This window comes from Myxocyprinus asiaticus, chromosome 36 (assembly GCF_019703515.2).
Source record: "Myxocyprinus asiaticus isolate MX2 ecotype Aquarium Trade chromosome 36, UBuf_Myxa_2, whole genome shotgun sequence".
Lineage (NCBI taxonomy): Eukaryota > Metazoa > Chordata > Actinopteri > Cypriniformes > Catostomidae > Myxocyprinus > Myxocyprinus asiaticus.
The window spans coordinates 18,485,831-18,505,172 of NC_059379.1; the positions used below are offsets into that span (position 1 = coordinate 18,485,831).

Below are 19,342 nucleotides of genomic sequence, written 5' to 3' on the forward strand. Positions count from 1 at the left end.
GGCAGGGTAATGTCAGCTCATCATTTAGAAAATCTTAAAGACCTTTAAATCTAAATCTTTCACTTCTTATTTCCATCATAAGCAAATATAAACTTTTTGGATTGTTATCCAACATACTTAATAATGGTAATAACAGTAGTACTGGAGACTAATTCTTTATCATTACAATTTATATTTATTGATATATGAGTGTATATGCATGTATGGAAGAAAAAAAAAGTTCCTCGGAAAAGAGAAAACATACATTGCCTTGATTTTAATACAAAATTTATTATAGAGGGGAAATTTTAAAAGTCTGGGTGTGGGAAAAGCCTAAAAATAGAGAAATTCTGGAAAATGTAATATTTCAACACACTTAAAAGAAGAAGTTAAAGTCATTAATGAGACATAATAAAAAGTTTACATTTATTATAATATGTCCTTTATACTGTAGCTTTATCTTTAACTATATTTTACTTTAAAATCATCCTAGGCTTACAGAAAAGTTCCCCTAATTGAATAAGCACCCAAATTTATTCAGTTTATCTGAATGAAACATCTGTGACCAGCATATCAGATGAGAATCCTCTGATATTATCAGTCTGTAAACTGCAATGAAGATTTGTGTTCTGAATTGGTCATGACTCACACAAGAGCCTAGTAGGACGTGGGGTCAGGCAGGTGGGAATGTGGGTAATTGTATTTAAAGCAAGAACACTGCAGTGCCAGAGCTATTCTGGTCTGCGTAGCTTGAGGTGCTACTGAAAATAGCTCAACAGCCCTTCATATCTAAACAGAGTCTCTTGTTTGAGTGTGTGTGTATCAAGGGCGGATTTTGACTAGCAAGGGCCCCGGGGCCAATCTGTTAGTTTTTTACACATAATGTTAACTCAATATTAATACTACAAGTTATGCATACAAAATGCATATATTTAAAGGGGCCTTAATAAATTATGAAATATTTTAACTTCAAACATTTTAAATATTGATGAATTGAACAAATACAGTAGGCTCCTACAGTATCTATGTAAGGGTTTGGTGAAATTCGGCAAAGAGTTCAGGCAGTTCTGGCTCACGCTGCTATATCTTTCCTAATTCATCTGAATGATGGGGTGCATTCCTTTTTCCTTCAAAGACTTTACCCTCCATTGTGAGAGCTTTGAAGAGCTGAAAGGTGTGAGGCTCAAAAATAGTAGTCATTTAGTCATTTTTTGGGAAATTCTGTTTGGAACATACCTACAGCTTGGCTACCATTATTATTATTCCATCGAAAAGCCCTACTAAGGCGTCATTTAAGCCTTTTCAAAATCTGCAAAAATTCCCTAGACTACATTACATTGACAGAATGTTAAAATGATTAATGAGTCTGTTTTGGAATGTTCATAATTTCAAACTTCAGCTGTGAAAACTTACACACAAGTCCTTTAAAGGTGCTGTAAGCGATTTTCTGAAGCTTTCACGTGACTGAGCCATTGAATTAGCCATGCCCCATCATTCTAAAGTCCCACCCTCCAAAGATAATTTTGAGACCAAAAATTAGCAAAAGAGCAGCTGTAACATTAGGTACGTGGAGTGGAAGAGGAAAAGAGGAGACACAGGAGTATCTTTCAAGTCTTTAATAAGGAAGCATGCTGGAGAGGAACAAACGCTGGAGTGGAACAAACGATACATCAAAACTTAACACAACGTAACACTTCATAAACACAATGTAACACTTCAAAATAAGAGTCCTTGAAGAATGTGAGGGAGACAGACTATGACATCCCCCCCCCCCCTTTAAAGAGAGACTCCTTGTGCCCAAAGACGGATGAAAAGTGTAGGGTGACGCAGAAGGTGAAGAAGGATCCAAGGAGGATGATCTGGGGGCCTGGGGGGGGGGGCGGCTTCAGGGCTGGGAATGGATCCGGACCCCTGGGGGGCGGTTTCAGGGCTGGGAATGGATCTGGGGGCCTGGGGGGCAGCTTCAGGGCTGGGAATGGATCTGGAGGCCTGGGAGGCGGCCAAAGGGCAGAGACTTGGTCAGGAGACCTGGGAGGTGACCACAGGGCAAGGACTGGGTCAGGAGGCAGAACTGCTGGAGGAGGAGACTCTGAGGAAGCAGCGGAGCCATGGAAGACTCTGAGGGTGGAGCCGTGGAAGAGTCTGAGGGCGTAGCTAGGAGAGGCTCGATGAAGGCAGGCGGAGCCATGGAAGGCTCTAAGGGTGGAGCCGTGGAAGGTGGAGACCGTGAGAGACCCGAGGGGCGGAGCCAGGGAACTTGGTGCCTGGAGAGTAGCTGACGGCTCGAAGGGCCAGGGTGGAGCTGAAGGTTCAGAGGACCGAGGTAGCGCCGAAGGGACCTGGGGGATCTGAGGACAGAGGTGGAATCGGTGGGACTGAGGTGGAGCCGTAGGGAAGGAGGTCCCTGGTGAAGCTGGAGGCTCGGAGTGACGAAGCATAGCTGGAGGATCGGAGAACCAAGGCGGAGCCAGGTGACCGACTGACCAAGGCAGAGCTGGAGGGACGAGGAACCGCGGAGAAGCCGATTGGCTGAAGGACCATGGTGGAGCCAAAGGGACATATAGCCAAGGTGGGACAGAGGGAATGAAGGGCCAAGGTGGAGTCCAGGGCTCGGAGGGTCTAGGCAGAGTCAGAGGGTTTGAGGTTCCCCTTGACCATGGTTTCGCAGGGAGCAAAGGTCGAGCCGGTGACGTGGGAGGAGCCGGCTGACCAGGAGGAGGAGGAGGAGGAGGAGGAAGTGTCCTGAGTGGAGCCAGAGGAGGAGGAAGAGACAGGGCACTGGATGGAACAAGGGTGTCCATTATGCTGGCTGGAACCAGCAGAGGATGAAGGGTAGTCAGGGTGGGAACCAAGGAGAGGAGCAAGTCAAGGTCTATTAACTTGGCGAGAGCTGGCTCAGGGGCGGTCGAGGCTACAGCCATTGGCACTGGGATGGTCGAGGCTACAGGCACTGGCTCTGTGACGGTCGAGGCTACAGGCACTGGCTCTGGGATGGTCAAGGCTACAGGCGCTGGCTCATTGACCGTGGCAGGCGTGGGTGCTGGCTCGTTGGCCGTGGCATAAATTGGGGAAGAAGCCGTGGAAGGCTTCGAGCGAGGAGCCGTTGATGGCATAGAGCAACGAGGTGGCACGGGGTTCCTGCCAAAACCCATAATGTGAGGGGAGAAAGCTGGGAGAGGAGTAACCGTGGTAATGGAAGATAGCGAGGGGTGATGGATGTTCAGTGTGGCAAGGATATAATCCGCAAGGGAGAGATTCTCCAACTCCGGAAGCGCTGTTGTTCGGTGAAAGTTTAAACCCATAGCATAAATGGACTTGAAGTACAAATCCGATATGGAGGTTGTAGCAGCGAGTTGGTAGAACTTAGTAGAATATTCCAAGAGGGTTAGATCCTGTCTGAACAGTTCCATGAAAACCCCTGTTAGCTCCATGCTCAATGTGTTGTGCTCATCGGGGTCTGGTTTTCTGGGAGAGGAGGATTAGTGGGATCGCTGGAGTAGAGGAGGACGTTGGAAGAGCAGGTAAGTGAATCAGTATTCTTTGTAGGTCTGTCCATCTGTAACGTTGGGTATGTGGAATGGAAGAGGAAGAGAGGAGACGCAGGAGTATTTTTCAAGTCTTTAATAAGGAAGCACGCTGGAGAGGAACAAACGATAAATCTTAACATCAAAACTTAACACAACGTAACACTTCAAAATAAGAGTCCTTGAAGAACGTGAGGGAGACAGACTATGACAGCAGCATTGTTTGTTCCTGTAGCTGTCAACAGTGTCACAATCGCACACTCAACTGACAAACATTATGAATCAAAGTATCAGTGATCCGCTTCAAATACAATACTATGAGAACGAGCAAAATTATTGACAGTAAAATGATATAGTTTGTCTCAACAAACTTAATGTATCTAGTTTAATCAGTACTTTTGAAACACACAATGTAAAATATCAATATTTTCTTTTCCCCAACCACCTAAGCCAAGTTATTTTTTGTAATGTAGGGCAAACATGCAGTTGTAGCAATGAGTAGTATAATAAACATTTTTGTTTGACACCCATTTTATACAAAGAATAAAGCTTAACCATATAAAGCCTAATGTAATAATAGTCAGAAAATTATATTTTTTAAACCTATTTTTCTGTAAAATAATGACATTTAAAGCACATGTTGCTTGAATTCAATAAATATTAATTTTGAAATATCAGTAACAATATAAACATTGTTAATTTTACTTTATCAAAATCAGCAAAGATTTCAGCAATAAAATATGAAGGTAGCTATTTTGGAAATTATTTTACAAGGTCTTCTACTTCCAGAAGAGCATGGAAAATTTCACCAGGTGGCGCAATAACATTAAAGAGTGGCTCAAAAAATGTAATTAGAAACACGAAGGCAAAAGGCCCTACAAGAGGGCAGGGAGCCCTCACAGTCACAGAGCCCTGTTGAGGGGGCCTTGTATAAGCTGTGGGGCCCACATATTTAAGCATATACAAACATTTGTTTTCAATGTTGATGGGCCTTGAGACCTTGCAGCCTCTGGTAGTCAAGGGCCCCAGGGCACTGGCCCCATTGGCCCGGTCCGTAATTCATGTATGGTGTGTGTGTGTGTTTGATTGATTAGATCTGTTTGTGGAAACAAGAACACACTCTCCTACCTCTTGGGGCCAAAAACTACTTTCAACTGCTATTGGTTATATGGTAGTCATGGCAGCAAAGATCCAAGGTCATGACCTAAAAGGTTAATGCATGACCTGGCATTGTCTGGTGCAGTAAGTGCTTTTTTGATGCTTGATGATGCATGCTGGGAATCTGTGTATGTTATTGAGTATGTGTACATCTATTGATTTTTTGAAAATGTTTAAAAATATTGTAACGGGTTCAGGATGGGCAAGGAGGAGGCGGGAACCTGCAGAACAGTCAACATAACTTTAATGATGTAAAATAACTGAAACATAACATAAAACACATAGACGCACACATACAGCATCCACGTTTGTCTCTCTCTCTCTCTCTAACTGGCGCCCCTGGCTCGTCTTTATCCCCCCTTCCGGCTGATTAGGTGACTCAGTGCCAGCCGTGCACCTTCAAGGCCCGGCCATGCCCTCCTCCTCGTCACACTCCTCCACCGCCCGATTCAGGCCGGGGAAACCTCTGGCATAACATACTCCCCTCCCTTTCTGGAGGGGAGGTGTTGCCCTTCCGGCCATCCTTCTGCCGGCAGGTCTCCCCCGCCTTTCTGGAGCCCTGGGAGAGACGAGGGGAGGGAGAGGGAAAGAGCGAGGTGGAGAGATGGAGAGAGAGAGAGAAAGGAGAGAGAGAAAAACCTCGCTCGCAGGTCCCCGGACATCCATTGCCTGGTCCTCAGCCACTCCTCTGACCTCTGGCGGATGACAGCCGCTCATCCCCTGATGGACGGGAGTGAGTCCTCTGACTCCTGGCGGCCGGCAGCGATGGGTAAGTGTAACGGGTAAGGATGGGCAAGGAGGAGGCGGGAACCGGCAGAACAGTCAACATAACTTTAATGGCATAAAGAAACTGAAACATAACATAAAACACATAGCCACACACACACAGCGGCCGCGTGTCTCTCTCTCTCTCTCTCTCTCTCAAACTGGCACCCCCAGCTTGTCCTTATCCCCCTCCCGGCTGATTAGGTGACTCAGTGCTGGCCGTGCACCCTCACGGCCCGGCCACGCCCTCCTCCTCGTCACAAATACACTATATTGCCAAAAGTATTCGCTCATCTGCCTTTAGATGCATATGAACTTAAGTGACATCCCATTCTTAATCCATAGGGTTTAATATGACGTCGGCCCACCCTTTGCAGCTATAACAGCTTCAACTCTTCTGGGAAGGCTTTCCACAAGGTTTAGGAGTGTGTTTATGGGAATTTTTGACCATTCTTCCAGAAGTGCATTTGTGAGGTTAGACACTGATGTTGGACGAGAAGGCCTGGCTCGCAGTCTTCGCTCTAATTCATCCCAAAGGTGCTCTATCGGGTTGAGGTCAGGACTCTGTGCAGGCCAGTCAAGTTCTTCCACACCAAACTCGCTCATCCATGTCTTTATGGACCTTGCTTTGTGCACTGGTGTGCAGTCATGTTGGAACAGGAAGGGGCCATCCCCAAACTGTTCCCACAAAGTTGGGAGCATGGAATTGTCCAAAATCTCTTGGTATGCTGAAGCATTCAGATTTCCTTTCACTGGAACTAAGGGGCCAAGCCCAGCTCCTGAAAAACAACCCCACACAATAATCCCCCCTCCACCAAACTTCACAGTTGGCACAATGCAGTCAGACAAGTACCGTTCTCCTGGCAACTGCCAAACCCAGACTCGTCCATCAGATTGCCAGATGGAGAAGCATGATTCATCACTCCAGAGAACGCGTCTCCACTGCTCTAGAGTCCAGTGGCGGCGTGCTTTACACCACTGCATCCGACGCTTTGCATTGCACTTGGTGATGTATGGCTTGGATGCAGCTGCTCGGCCATGGAAACCCATTCCATGAAGCTCTCTATGCACTGTTCTTGAGCTAATCTGAAGGCCACATGAACTTTGGAGGTCTGTAGCAATTGACTCTGCAGAAAGCTGGCGACCTCTGTGCACTATGTGCCTCAGCATCCGCTGACCCCGCTCTGTCATTTTACGTGGCCTACCACTTCGTGGCTGAGTTGCTGTCATTCCCAATCACTTCCACTTTGTTATAATACCACTGACAGTTGACTGTGGAATATTTAGTAGCGAGGAAATTTCACGACTGGACTTGTTGCACAGGTGGCATCCTATCACAGTACCATGCTGGAATTCACTGAGCTCCTGAGAGCGGCCCATTCTTTCACAAATGTTTGTAGAAGCAGTCTGCATGCCTAGGTGCTTCATTTTATACACCTGTGGCCATGGAAGTGATTGGAACACCTGAATTCAATTATTTGGATGGGTGAGCGAATACTTTTGGCAATATAGTGTATATTTAACTTGCCTGATCTATTTTTCCTGTGAGGTCAGGGTGTTGTTGGTCTTCTCATGCCCATTTCAAATAATCCCAGTGTTTTGGATCAATAAGAAAGATCAACCAGAGATCAATAGGTGTGTGGATATACAGTCATAGGCCGCTGGATATAAACACAGTGAAAGCAGGGCGACGGAGGGATGCTGAGATCTCATTTATGCCCAGTGCAAAGTCGCACATTAGAAGTAACTGACTGTTTGCACAGCGACACTGAAATTAAGTGGTCTCCAGCCAAGCTCATCCTCAGTGTACTGACACCTCTGAACAGAGACCTGTGATTAACACAACATCCAGACAACAAAACTATTACTTAGACACATCGAGCTTTCATGTGTTTTGTTGTCTGTTGTAATTGAGTGTGTATTATTTTCAAGCTCACTGGTTAATTAGCCTAATCTATTGAACAGAGTTGGGAACCGAGAACTTCTTATTTTGAATCGGTTCCATTTAAAAAAAATAACCGAACCAAATAATTTTCATGATTTACATGATTTTTGGTTCCATTAATGGTTCTCAACATGCACTCTGATAGTGTTTACTATTAGGGCTGAAACGATTAGTTGACGTTATCGACAACATCGACAATAAATAATTGTTGACAAAAATTTTCATTGTCGAATAGTCATTTGATCTTAAGGTAACATAAAATCATATGAAACTCTAATGATTGCACACAAGAGCAGCACTGCAGCTCGTGCCTGACTGAGGAGAGGAAGAAAAAACACATCTCACAGTCCAGACGCACTCTAAACTTTCCAAAGAGCTTCAGGTGATGTAGACTGCAAAGAATGAGGAAATTATAATGCAAAAATACAAAATAAGTAAACACAGAAGCACTCTTGTTGTGGAATAAGCAGAGCTGGAGCTGACGCTCAGCTTGTGTCGAGCGTCTTTTTTTGGGGGGGGGGGTTTTCCCCTTTTTCTCCCAATTTGGAATGCCCAATTTCCACTGTGCTTTTAAGTCCTTGTGGTCGCATAGTGATTCGCCTCAGTCTGGGTGGCAGAGGACGAATCCCAGTTGCCTCCATGTCTGAGACCGTCAACCTGTGCATCTTATCACGTGGCTTGTTGAGCGCATTGCCACGGAGACATAGCGCATGTGGAGGCTTCACGCCATCCACCGTGGCAACCACGCTCAACTCACCACGCGCCCCACCGAGAGCGAACCACATTATAGTGACCACAAGGAGTTTACCCCATGTGACTCTACCCTCCCTAGCAACTGGGCCAATTTGGTTGCTTAGGAGACCTGGCTGGAGTCACTCAGCACGCCCTGGGATTTGAACAAGCGAGCTAGTGAACTCCAGGGGTGGTAGCCAGCGTATTTTGCCACTGAGCTACCCAGGTCCCCATGTGTCGAGCATCTTTAAAGGAAACACCCCGGCGTTACATCTTAAATGCAGTTATATTTAATGCGTTAAAGCTTTATTAAAGTTCAAATACGAAGGAAGCAGGTCATGCAAATAACTACAAACTCTGAAACTAGCATTTCTCTGTGCGGTCAGCACCTCTTCTATGAGTTGCGTGAAGTGTCCCGATCTAAGGGGGAGAGATTGAAACTGCACCCGGCTGAGGTACACTCTGTTGCGGGGAAGCTCATCCCCCGAGTGCGCACGCTTTATGCAGCTAGATTATAACGCGATGGCAACTTATTGAATCATAATATATGTCACTGTGCATTTCTTATCGTGAAGAAAATTGGCAAAACGCAGCTTTATTAATAAGAGAGAGTTTGTTTTTCTGTGAGTTAAAGATGGATTGAAGGGCACAAAAAGGTGAGAGAGGATAGTCTTCACCCCATTATACACTGCAAAAAAAAAAAAAAATTGTATTTGTTTTTGTTTTGGCTTGTTTTCCAATACATATATCTAAAACTCCTTTAAAACAACATACATTTACTTTAGCAGCTATACTGCAGAAGAATTTTATTTATTTTTATCTGAGAATGTTGAATATAATATTAAAAATACAAATATTTTAAAATATCTAAAAATCCTTTTAAAAAAAGATGCATTCACCTGAGAAGCAGCATATAAGATGTTCAGACTTGCTTTTAGAGAATAGATCTTGAATATAAGTGTATTTTGTCTTTACTGCACTCACAGAAGTATAACAAAGTGAAAATATACACTTGTATATAAAATACACTTATATTTAAGATACATTCTCTTAAAGCAAGTCTAAATATCTTATATGTTGCTTCTCAAGTAAATGTATCTTGTTTTAAGGATTTTTAGACAATTTTAAATGGAAAAAAAGACAAATACACTTGATAACAATAGGATTTTTTTGTAGTGAAATTTTTACTGAATTAAACATAATAAAAAGTATTTTTTCCCTTTAATTCAGTGAATGTCATTTAGAGGTATTTTTAAAAGATGATTTTGTCCTCTTTATTGTTAGCAAGAACGTTTCATACAACCTTTTATATCGGGGCACAAGCTGAATAGTCGGTATAGAGCTAATGATTAATCGTTGCAATAATCGCCTGAAAAGTCGAATAATTGTTCTAATAATCGTTAGATTAGTCGATTATCAAAATAATCATTAGTTGCAGCCCTATTTACTATATCAGTAGTAGCAACATACAGCGCGACCAGTGTAGACCGATTACCAGACGAATGACTCGTATTAGCCTGTTCTTTTAAATCTACAGCATATAACATATACCGTGACCAGAGTAGCCCGATTCCAAAACAAATGACTCTTAAGAGCCCATTCTTTTTTAATCTAAAGCGGGACCAGTGTACCCTGATTTCAGAACCAATGACTCTTATGAGTTGGTTCCTTGTAATCTGCACTGCAAACACACAGCACTACCTCACAAGCAAATGACTCTTATCGGCTGGTTCTTTGGTGAATATAAATCTTACTGAACCGCAAGTCAATGATTTCCTCATGTCTGAAACTAAGTGAACCAAGAATTGTTACTGTGTTATGCTTTTAAGGCTTATGAGACTTAAATCAGAGTAATTACTAACTGATTGTTCACATGACAATGTGTCGTTAAAGTTAAAGGGATAGTTCACCCAAAAATTGTAATTCTCTCATTATTTATTCACCCTCATGCCATCCCAGATGTGTAAGAATTTCTTTCTTCAGCAGAACAGATTTTTAGAAAAATAGCTCAGCTCTGTAGGTCTGTTCAGTGCAAGTGAATGGGTGCCAAAAGTTTGACACTTCAAAAAGCACATAAAGGCATCATAAAAGTAATCCATATGATATGATAGGTGTAAGTGAAAAACAGTTCAATATTTAAGTCAGTTTATGCTTGAAATTCTTCTCCCTGCTCAGTAGGGGGCGATATGCATGAAGAATGTGAATTACCAAAAACACAAGAAGAAGAATGTGAAAGTGATCTGTTTCTCACCCACACCTACCATATCGCTTCTGAAGATATTAATTTAACCACTGGAGTCATATGGATTACTTTTATGCTGACTTGTGTGATTTTTGGAGCTTCAAAATGTTGGCACCCATTCACTTGCATTGTATGGACCAAAAGATCTGAGAAATTCTTCTAAAAATCTTAATTTGAGTTCAGCAGATGAAAGAAAGTCATACACATCTGGGATGGCATAAGGGTGAGTAAATGATGTGAGAATTTCCATTTTTGCGTGAACTAACCCTTTAAAGTAATTAGTAGTATTTTATTAAAACTGATGAATTAATAAAATATCTTAATAAGCCTGTGTGAACACCTTTTGCAAGAATCTGTTGTTTTAAAACCTGAAGTAATCTAAACATTTGGTAACAGGTTGCTGAGGACAGTAAATCCTACATAAATTGCATTTCCTATTTCCAAACATTTCTTCCTCAAAAGTTAAAAATAAAACAACTAATGGAACTGTTAAGGAACTAGAATCGTTAAGAGGAATCGGATCCGGAATCAATAAATTCCTAACGATTCCCATAGTATTAAAGCACAAAATATTTGATATACAAATAGAATGATTCAAGCTTTAAAAGGAATAGTTAACTTTTATTGTTGAATAGTTCACATTTATCTTTTGCTCACCCTCATGTCTTTTCAACACAAAACACTAAAAGAAGACATTTTAAACAACGCTTACACTAGAACCAATGACATTTGGGATCATTGTTTGGGGGGAAACTTGGCAAGGTGTTATGAAACCAGCACTAACCAGCAGCCTAGACCACCACTTAAATACATGCTGGTCTAAGCTGGTCTTTTCAGCAGTTTGATGAGTGTTCAGTGTTGTGGGAAATCAAAGGACAATGCATCTGACTTCAAGGACATTAACACAAAAATGTATAGTTCATAAAAATCACTTTGTTTAACCATTGACCCACAACACTTACGTTTACTCATTTTAACCACTAATAGTTCTAAACATAAATAACTAATATTGTACTAATTATATTCATTCATTTTCTGTTATACCATAATTTCATGTACAGCTGCTTTGAAACAACACCTGTTGTGAAAAGCACTATACAAATAAATTTGACTTGAACTGACTTGAACTACTGTATCCCTTTAAAAAGCAGTGACGGCCACTCCATTGAATTTGGATCGAGTTATTTGATTGTTATTCAATTAAGATTTTCTGTCACAATCATCTCAATCAGTGCAGCCAGTCAGGCCCTGTATAACCTTAGATAGTAGAATTAAACATAACTATTTCTAAATCACAGTTCAACAATTCTTCTTAGATACTGCATTAATTACTTTAGCTTGACTGCAGAAGGTAATTCCCTGCACCAGCCTCGGGTCTCCACAACGAGTGGGTTGATCTCAACATATGCTTGACACACACCCAGGAAAGAACAGCTTCAGCCCCAGCACACACGAGCCTTAAAAAGTAGGATTTCCCTAATGGACACTGTTGCTTTCTCTGCCAAACACACTTCCTCTCACACAAAAGTATACTGGTTCAGGAAATGGTCCAAGGGCCTTTCTCTATATCCACTTGTGATGCATCAAAAAACCAAGAGGATTTCATGAATCTATCACCACTGCAGACAGCTCTGCTAGCATCAAACGACTGCTCCAAACTAAGTGCATTTATACTATACTGTATATGACCAAATGTGTGGACACCCCTTCCTAATGAATGGGTTTGACTATTTCAATAATACCAGTGAAGACTAATTTTAATGCTTCAGCATACAATGATATTCTAGAGGATTGTGTGCTTCCAACTTTGGTGCAACTGTTTGGGAAGGGGCATTTTTGTGATCCAACATTACAATGCCTCTGTGCACACAACAAGGTCTATAAACACATGTTGTACTGCGTTTGGTGTGGAAGAACTTGATTGGCCTGCACTAAACCAAGACCTGAACCCCTATTCAACACCTTTGGGATGAACTGAAATGCAGACTGCGATGAGCCAGACCTCATCGCCCAACATCAATGGATAACCTCACTGATGTTCCTGTGTCTGAATGGGAGCAAATCCCCACAGCCACAGCTGGTCTTATAGTAAAAAGGTGACTGTTTAAATTTTAAATTTTAAACTTGTTATCCATGTTTCCAGGTACAATTCCTTGCAGTTTCCAGGTGAAATGAACACTAGAGGTCCTACAACAACTGTGTTTTATTCACATTCACTCAAATCATGACTTTAATGGCTAATTATGACTTTATAAATACTTATTTTTCTCTCTTATTACTCAGACCCTGTTATTTTATGATATCCACACCCTTTTACTCAAAAACATCTTTTGAAAAACAATACATTTTAATGCTTGTATCACAGACCCATCTGCATATACTGTATACACTTATTCCAATGTAAACAGCTTGCGCGGTAGCTCACCTGATAGAGCATTGGACTTAAGAGTCGGAGGACCGCGGTTCATGTACAGCCATGAACTCATACTGATACGTGACACAACATAGTCATAGAAGTGTCACGAAATTAGGTGGTTGCTTAAGAAAATGTGCTTTTTCATTTGGTTTTGCATTTTAAAACACTAATGGTTAGGTTCAGGCAAATGTTTTAGGTAAGGGAGGTATGTTTTTAAAAAATTATCTAAAATTCACCTTAAAACCACGTCTGAATACGACACCATTTTACTTGCTTTTGGCGCCCCCCAGCTGGACATTTCACTGGAAACCTGCAGCCAAACGTGTTATACATTCTGAATTGCAAATATGTTGTCATGTTTACGTACATTTTATGACACCAGGCTGCATGTTTTTAAATTAAATGTTCAACAACAACATTTGGTAGTAGTGATGCTCCTATTGTGTAAGTACTGTATTTCATCTTGTTTCTCTTGTGTTTATTTGCTGTGAACTCAAGAGTCTCACCTTCACTTGAGGATCCCGAAAGGTTAATGACAACATACACTTTGCCCTCCGGCTCCAGGTCGATCTGTAGAGAGGAAACAAAGAAACAAATCATCAGAGAAAAACATTTTAGCACAAAAGGGAGACAGAACAAACTCATCCCAAAACACAGAACCCATTATTAACTGACATATAACACTTTCTTACTGCCATTGGTCCACGTCATCAGTACAGTAGGTGTGACCTGGAGCTCCACCTACTTTGAGGCAGACAGCTAATTCCCGTTCAGTCAGTTAAGATCAGTTAACATGAAAACACCGGTGTACAGAGTTATTAGCGAGCTGGTGCAAATGTACCTACATCTGAACGATCATTCGGGTAGAGACATTTTCCAAGAACATGTCATGCAATTTTTTTTGTTTAATTAGTCAACAAAAGGAATCAAGTAATATCTAACCCATTCAAGTCATTTTTTTATATGCTGCTTCATTCATGTACCATCTGCAGCCAAAAGCCATTCATGTCCAAAGTAAGATATATATATATATATATATATATATATATATATATCATAATTCTGATTTCTGTCTGTATATTCAGTCTGTATTCAGCACATTAACACTCTTTTATACACCCATATTTGCAGTAGTATCAGTGTCATCATAAATTACAATTACAGAGTGTAACCGGTGTATATGGCCGCATATAGCGTGTTAGCACATTAGCACCATGAATGCAGAAGGTAAACATTACAAATTACACATTATCTACTGCATATTTATTACTTTAAATAATCATTGAGTAGTTAATACAGCTTCTTTTACTGAATTCTACTCATATACAGTTGAAGTCAGAAGTTTACATATACCTTAGCCAAATACATTTAAACTAAGTTTTTTGTAGAAAACATTCCCTGTCTTAGGTCAGTTAGGATCACTACATTAAGAATGTGAAATGTAAGAATAATAGTAGAGAGAATTATTTATTTCAGCTTTTATTTCTTTCATCACATTCCCAGTGTGTCAAAAGTTTACATACAATTTGCTAGTATTTGGTAGCATTGCCTTTAAATTGCTTAACTTGGGTCAAATATTTTGGGTAGCCTTCCACAAGCTTCTCACAATAGTTGCTGGAATTTTGGCCCATTCCTCCAGACAGAACTGGTGTAACTGAGCCTGGTTTTTAGGCCTCCTTGCTTGCAAACGCTTTTTCAGTTCTGCCCACAAATGTTCTGTCGGACTGAGGTCAGGGCTTTGTGATGGCCACTCCAATACCTTGACTTTGTGTCCTTAAGCCATTTTGCCACAACTTTGGAGGTATGCTTGGGGTCAATGTCCATTTGGAAGACCAATTTGTGACCAAGCTTTAACTTCATGGCTGATGTCTTGAGATGTTGCTTCAATATATCCACATAATTTTTTCTTCCTCATGATGCCATCCATTTTGTGAAGTGCACTAGTCCCTCCTGCAGCAAAGCACCCCCAAAACATGATGCTGCCACCCCCATGCTTCACAGTAGGGATGGTGTTCTTCGGCTTGCAAGCCTCACCTTTTTTCATCCAAACATAACGATGGTCATTACAGCCAAAAAGTTCCATTTTTGTTTCATCCGACCAGAAGTGATTTCTCCAAAAAAAGATCTAAGATCTTTGCCCCCATGTACAGTTGCAAACTGTAGTCTAGCTTTTTTATGGTGATTCTGAAGTAGTGGCTTCTTCCTTGCTGATTTATGTTGATATAAGGACTTATTTTACTGTGGATATAGATACTTGTCTACCTGTTTCCTCCAGCATCTTCACAAGGTGCTTTGCTGTTGCTCTGGGATTGATTTGCACTTTTCGCACCAAACTATGTTCATCTCTAGGAGACAGAATGTGTCTCCTTCCTGAGCGGTATGATGACTGTGTGGTCCCATGGTGTTTATACTTGTGTACTATAGTTTGTACAGATGAATGTGGTACCTTCAGGCATTTGGATATTGCTCCCAAGGATGAACCAGACTTGTGGAGGTCCACACATTTTTTTCTGAGGTCTTGGCTGATTTATTTTGATTTTCCCATGATGTCAAGCAAAGAGGCACTGAGTTTGAAGGTAGGTCTTAAAATACATCCACAGGTACACCTCCAATTTAATACACCTCCTATCAGAAGCTAATTGTCTAAAGGATTGACATCATTTTCTGGAATTTTCCAAGCTGCTTAAAGGACAGTTAACACAGTTAATTTAGTGTATATAAACTTCTGACCCACTGGAATTGTGATACTGTCAATTAAAAATAAAACAATTTATCTGTTAACAAATGTTGGAAAAATTATTCATGTCATATACAAAGTAGATGTCCTAAATGACTTGTCAAAACTATAGTTTGCTAATATTAAATCTGTGGAATGGTTAAAAAATTTGTTTTAATGACTTCAACCTAAGTGTATGTAAACTTCTGACTTCAAATGTAATTAGGCATGAAGGCACTGATAAAAGATTTTAATGTCATTTTAGTTGATGTTCTCCATGTAGTCTTGAGTGTCCTCATGTTTACAGTAAATGTACCCCTAAATGCTTTCCCCAGCAGCATGGCGGTTGTCTGAATATTTGCAAACAGTATGTCATTGCTCAGCTGTTTCGAACCTCTTTTTGGCACTGAGCGAAGTATGAAGAAGCACTTCACCATGAGTGTGCTAAGGCCTTTATTCACCTCACTTTTCTTTTATCAGTTGATGTCAAAGTTCATGATCTTAGTAATAGATTCCCTCGGTGATTGTGCTCGCTTACTGGCGGGTAAACGGCTTCGGTTTTATAAATCCTTATAAAAAAATGTTTTTTTTAATTCTACTGCAGCACATCCCCAAGCGACCCACGCAGACCCCACGCAGGCCCGGCGCCTAGCCGAGATTCACCGCCCACTTGCCATCAGCTCTGCGTGGGGGGAGAGAAGCTGCTGAGAGAGGCATAAGATCCACAATGTCAGGAAACCACTGCTTAATCTTATTATGCAGAGATAGGGAGGGAAACATGGTCCCTGCAGTGTATATGTGGAGGTGGATGGAGGTGTCGGAGAGAGATATTGAGTTGCATTCATAAAGTGTCTCGAAATAGGTGGCCTGTTTTATTTTTCCATTCACAGTGATCTAGATCAGCAGGGACACGGTGGATCTGATGCCAGATCAGCACTCCCACTCTTGGGCTCTTCCTGAATACAGGAATTAGGACATGAGGAACAGCACAAGCTCATATGATGACCTCAGCTGCAGAGGAGATTTTGTTTGCCAGGATTTCAGGCACAGTTCGTGCTGTGGGGGTTGCCATTCTGTCATATTACCCTGACTTTAACCTGCTTTCTCAGCTGGGAGGGAACAAACAGATTTATTCCCTCCATTTCTGACGAAGTCATCAATTTTTGCTGCACTTATCAAAATTTAACCTGTCACACTCTTATAAAAATCTTTGTCATCTTTGACCACATACAAACACATCTGCTCTCATCTCATGAAATTACAGTATAATATTACTTTCTCAGAGCTTTAAATATTGATTTAAAGGGATTGTTCACCCCCAAATGAAAATTCTTGCATCATTTACTCGTAAAAATGTAGGGTTTAGTAAATGAAGACCTTTATTTTTCATTTTTGGGTGAACTATTTCTTTAAATGACTGTATGAAGTCTCTCTCAGAGTATGTGAGCACTTGATGAAGTCATTTGAAATGCTAACAGGGTGATGACATGTCTGTTATTCTGCCACGTGGCCCCTCCTCCCACCCCCTCTCTTCCTGTGATGCCACAAGATTCCATTCAAGAGCAGCCTCCTTGAGTGTGATTGTCACTGAGGTGCAACGGCCACTAAATTTAACAGAGGAAGGAAAGGCCACTACGCTTGTATGTGTGAACATGCGAGGATGGAGAGATGTGTGTTCTGTTCTCCCTAATAACACTCTCCAGGAAACCAGTATCATGCTTTGCTACAATGTTAGCAAGACAGTACCGGTGTTTTGCTGGCAGTGTAATGAATTTGTGAGTGTGTCCAGCCGTTGACTTCAGAGACATTCCAAAGCTGCTGTCAACGTGCAGGCTCCAGGACAGGCTGTAGACAACGATTTAGAGCACATATACACACACTATACAGAGGTATAATACCCCATCTATGGCCCAGCTCTGCTTCAAACAGTCAAGCCCATCATTTTCCTACTACTTACTAAAAAACACTGAATATAGACAAATATGATCACAGAAGCAAAGGTCCCATAGGATGCCCTCAGCCTTTGCAGTCAGTCCACTTTGAATCTACATGTGATGAGGAGGAGGGCGTGGCCGGGCCGTGTGAATGGACGCCTGGCGCTGAATTATCCCAATCAGCCGGGAGAGGGAAAAGTAGGAGCCAGAGATGCCAGTTTGAGAGAGAGAGAGAGAGAGTTGCACACAGTGTGAGCGTCACATGGAGCTGTGTGTGTGTGTGTGTGCCGGCGTTATTGTGCTGAAAAGCACTTATTATGTTGTGTCTGTGTTTAATTAGTCTTTTGTAAACCGTTCAACCGGCCCCGCTTCCTCCTTTTTAGGGAAGTCATAGATCTGCTACACTGGTGCCGAAACCCAGGAGCTGGAGACAGATGTGCCATCAGAGAGCCTTCGCCACTTACGGAGGATTACAACACCGAGGGAGTGATCGATTCGGTGGCACTGGAGCAGTGTATCAACCGGTGGCCAAGAGGGACGGCTGAGGGGTCCAGTGCCATCGCCCGGCGTCGCTGAGAACCGCTGTGCAGCTGGCTGAGGATCGACTGGCGGTATGGTCGGGGACCAGCATGTTTTTTTTTTCCTTTTCTCTCTCTCGGTCTCCCCCACTCTCTCTTTCTCTCTCCCCTCTCCCTCCCCTCATCCTGCTCATGTTCCCAGTAGGCGGGGAAGACCATCCGGCAGCGGAACGGCCAGAAGGGCAACATCTCCCCTCCATAAATGGGGGGGGGGGGGGGGGGGGGAGTAAGTCAGGCCGGATAGCTCCCCGGCCTGAATCTGGCAACGGGGGTATGTGACGAGGAGGAGGGCGTGGCCGGGCCATGAGGATGGAGGCCTGCCACTGAATTATCCCAATCAGCTGGGAGAGGGATAAAGAGAAGCCAGAGACGCCAGTTTGAGAGAGAGTTGCACACAGCTCGCAGATATGTGCATTCTGCGTTGAGCCGGGAAGGTCAACAGTGTGAGCATCACACGGAGCTGTGTGTGTGTGTGTGTGTGTGTGCCAGCGTTATTGTGCTGAAAAGCACTTATTATGTTGTGTCTGTGTTTAATTAAAGTCTTTTGTGAACCGTTCACCCGGCCCCCGCTTCCTCCTCCTTAGGGAAGGCAGAGATCTGCCACACTACACTTAGGTGACATATTGCTTCATTTGGACTGTTAAGTACCTAGCTGAAAAGACCAGCATGGTCCAGGCTGGGTTATGCTGGTTAGTGCTAGTTTGATGCAGACCAACCTGTGGACCTGTATATCCAGAGTGTTTACCAGCAAAACTTAGCTGGTGAAATTTGTCAACCAGCATGGCTTTTCAGATGACCAAGAAAGTCTGATTACTGATTAACCTAGTTATAATGCCTGGTGGGGAAAACATGCTGGGGATCAGCATCCAACACAACATATGCAGATTATGCACATGTGCAGGCTTCACAAAAGTGTGCTTTGCAGTCGCAAACAGGGTGCTCATGCCCTTCTGAATCATTAAATGACAAATGGGACACTCTTTAGCAGAGGTCACCAATTAACGGACCACAATCCAGATCATACTTGACAAAGCAGCAGTCTTTAAGAGACAATTTTGACAATTTAGGATATAACATTTAATATTTTACAATTTAGTATTATTAGGGTTTAATATTTCTTACTTTAAAAGGAATGAATTTCCTGTTTCATTTCATAGTCATACAACAAATTGACTCCTGAAATGGTTTAAGTAATGTTAAGGTTTTCCTTAGACTCCGCAAAGCTGCAGTACACAGCACACCACAATAAGACCATACAAAAAATGCTGAATAGATAAAAACATAAAATTAATATAAAATATAACAATTTGTAAAATAAATAAAACAATAAGTAATTAAATAAAACAGTAAGTA

At 42.1% G+C, this 19,342-nt stretch overlaps 1 protein-coding gene across 2 annotated transcripts in view; it reads right to left on the reverse strand.

Annotated features, from left to right (window-relative positions):
* LOC127427261 (protein kinase C epsilon type-like) overlaps positions 1 to 19,342 on the reverse strand; it is a 114,140-nt gene that overhangs the window by 61,283 nt on the left and 33,515 nt on the right. For both annotated transcript variants that reach the window (XM_051674748.1, XM_051674747.1), the window contains exon 2: positions 13,268 to 13,331. In XM_051674748.1, coding sequence (XP_051530708.1) covers positions 13,268 to 13,331 — 64 coding nt within the window. The remainder of the gene's footprint in view (positions 1 to 13,267; positions 13,332 to 19,342) is intronic.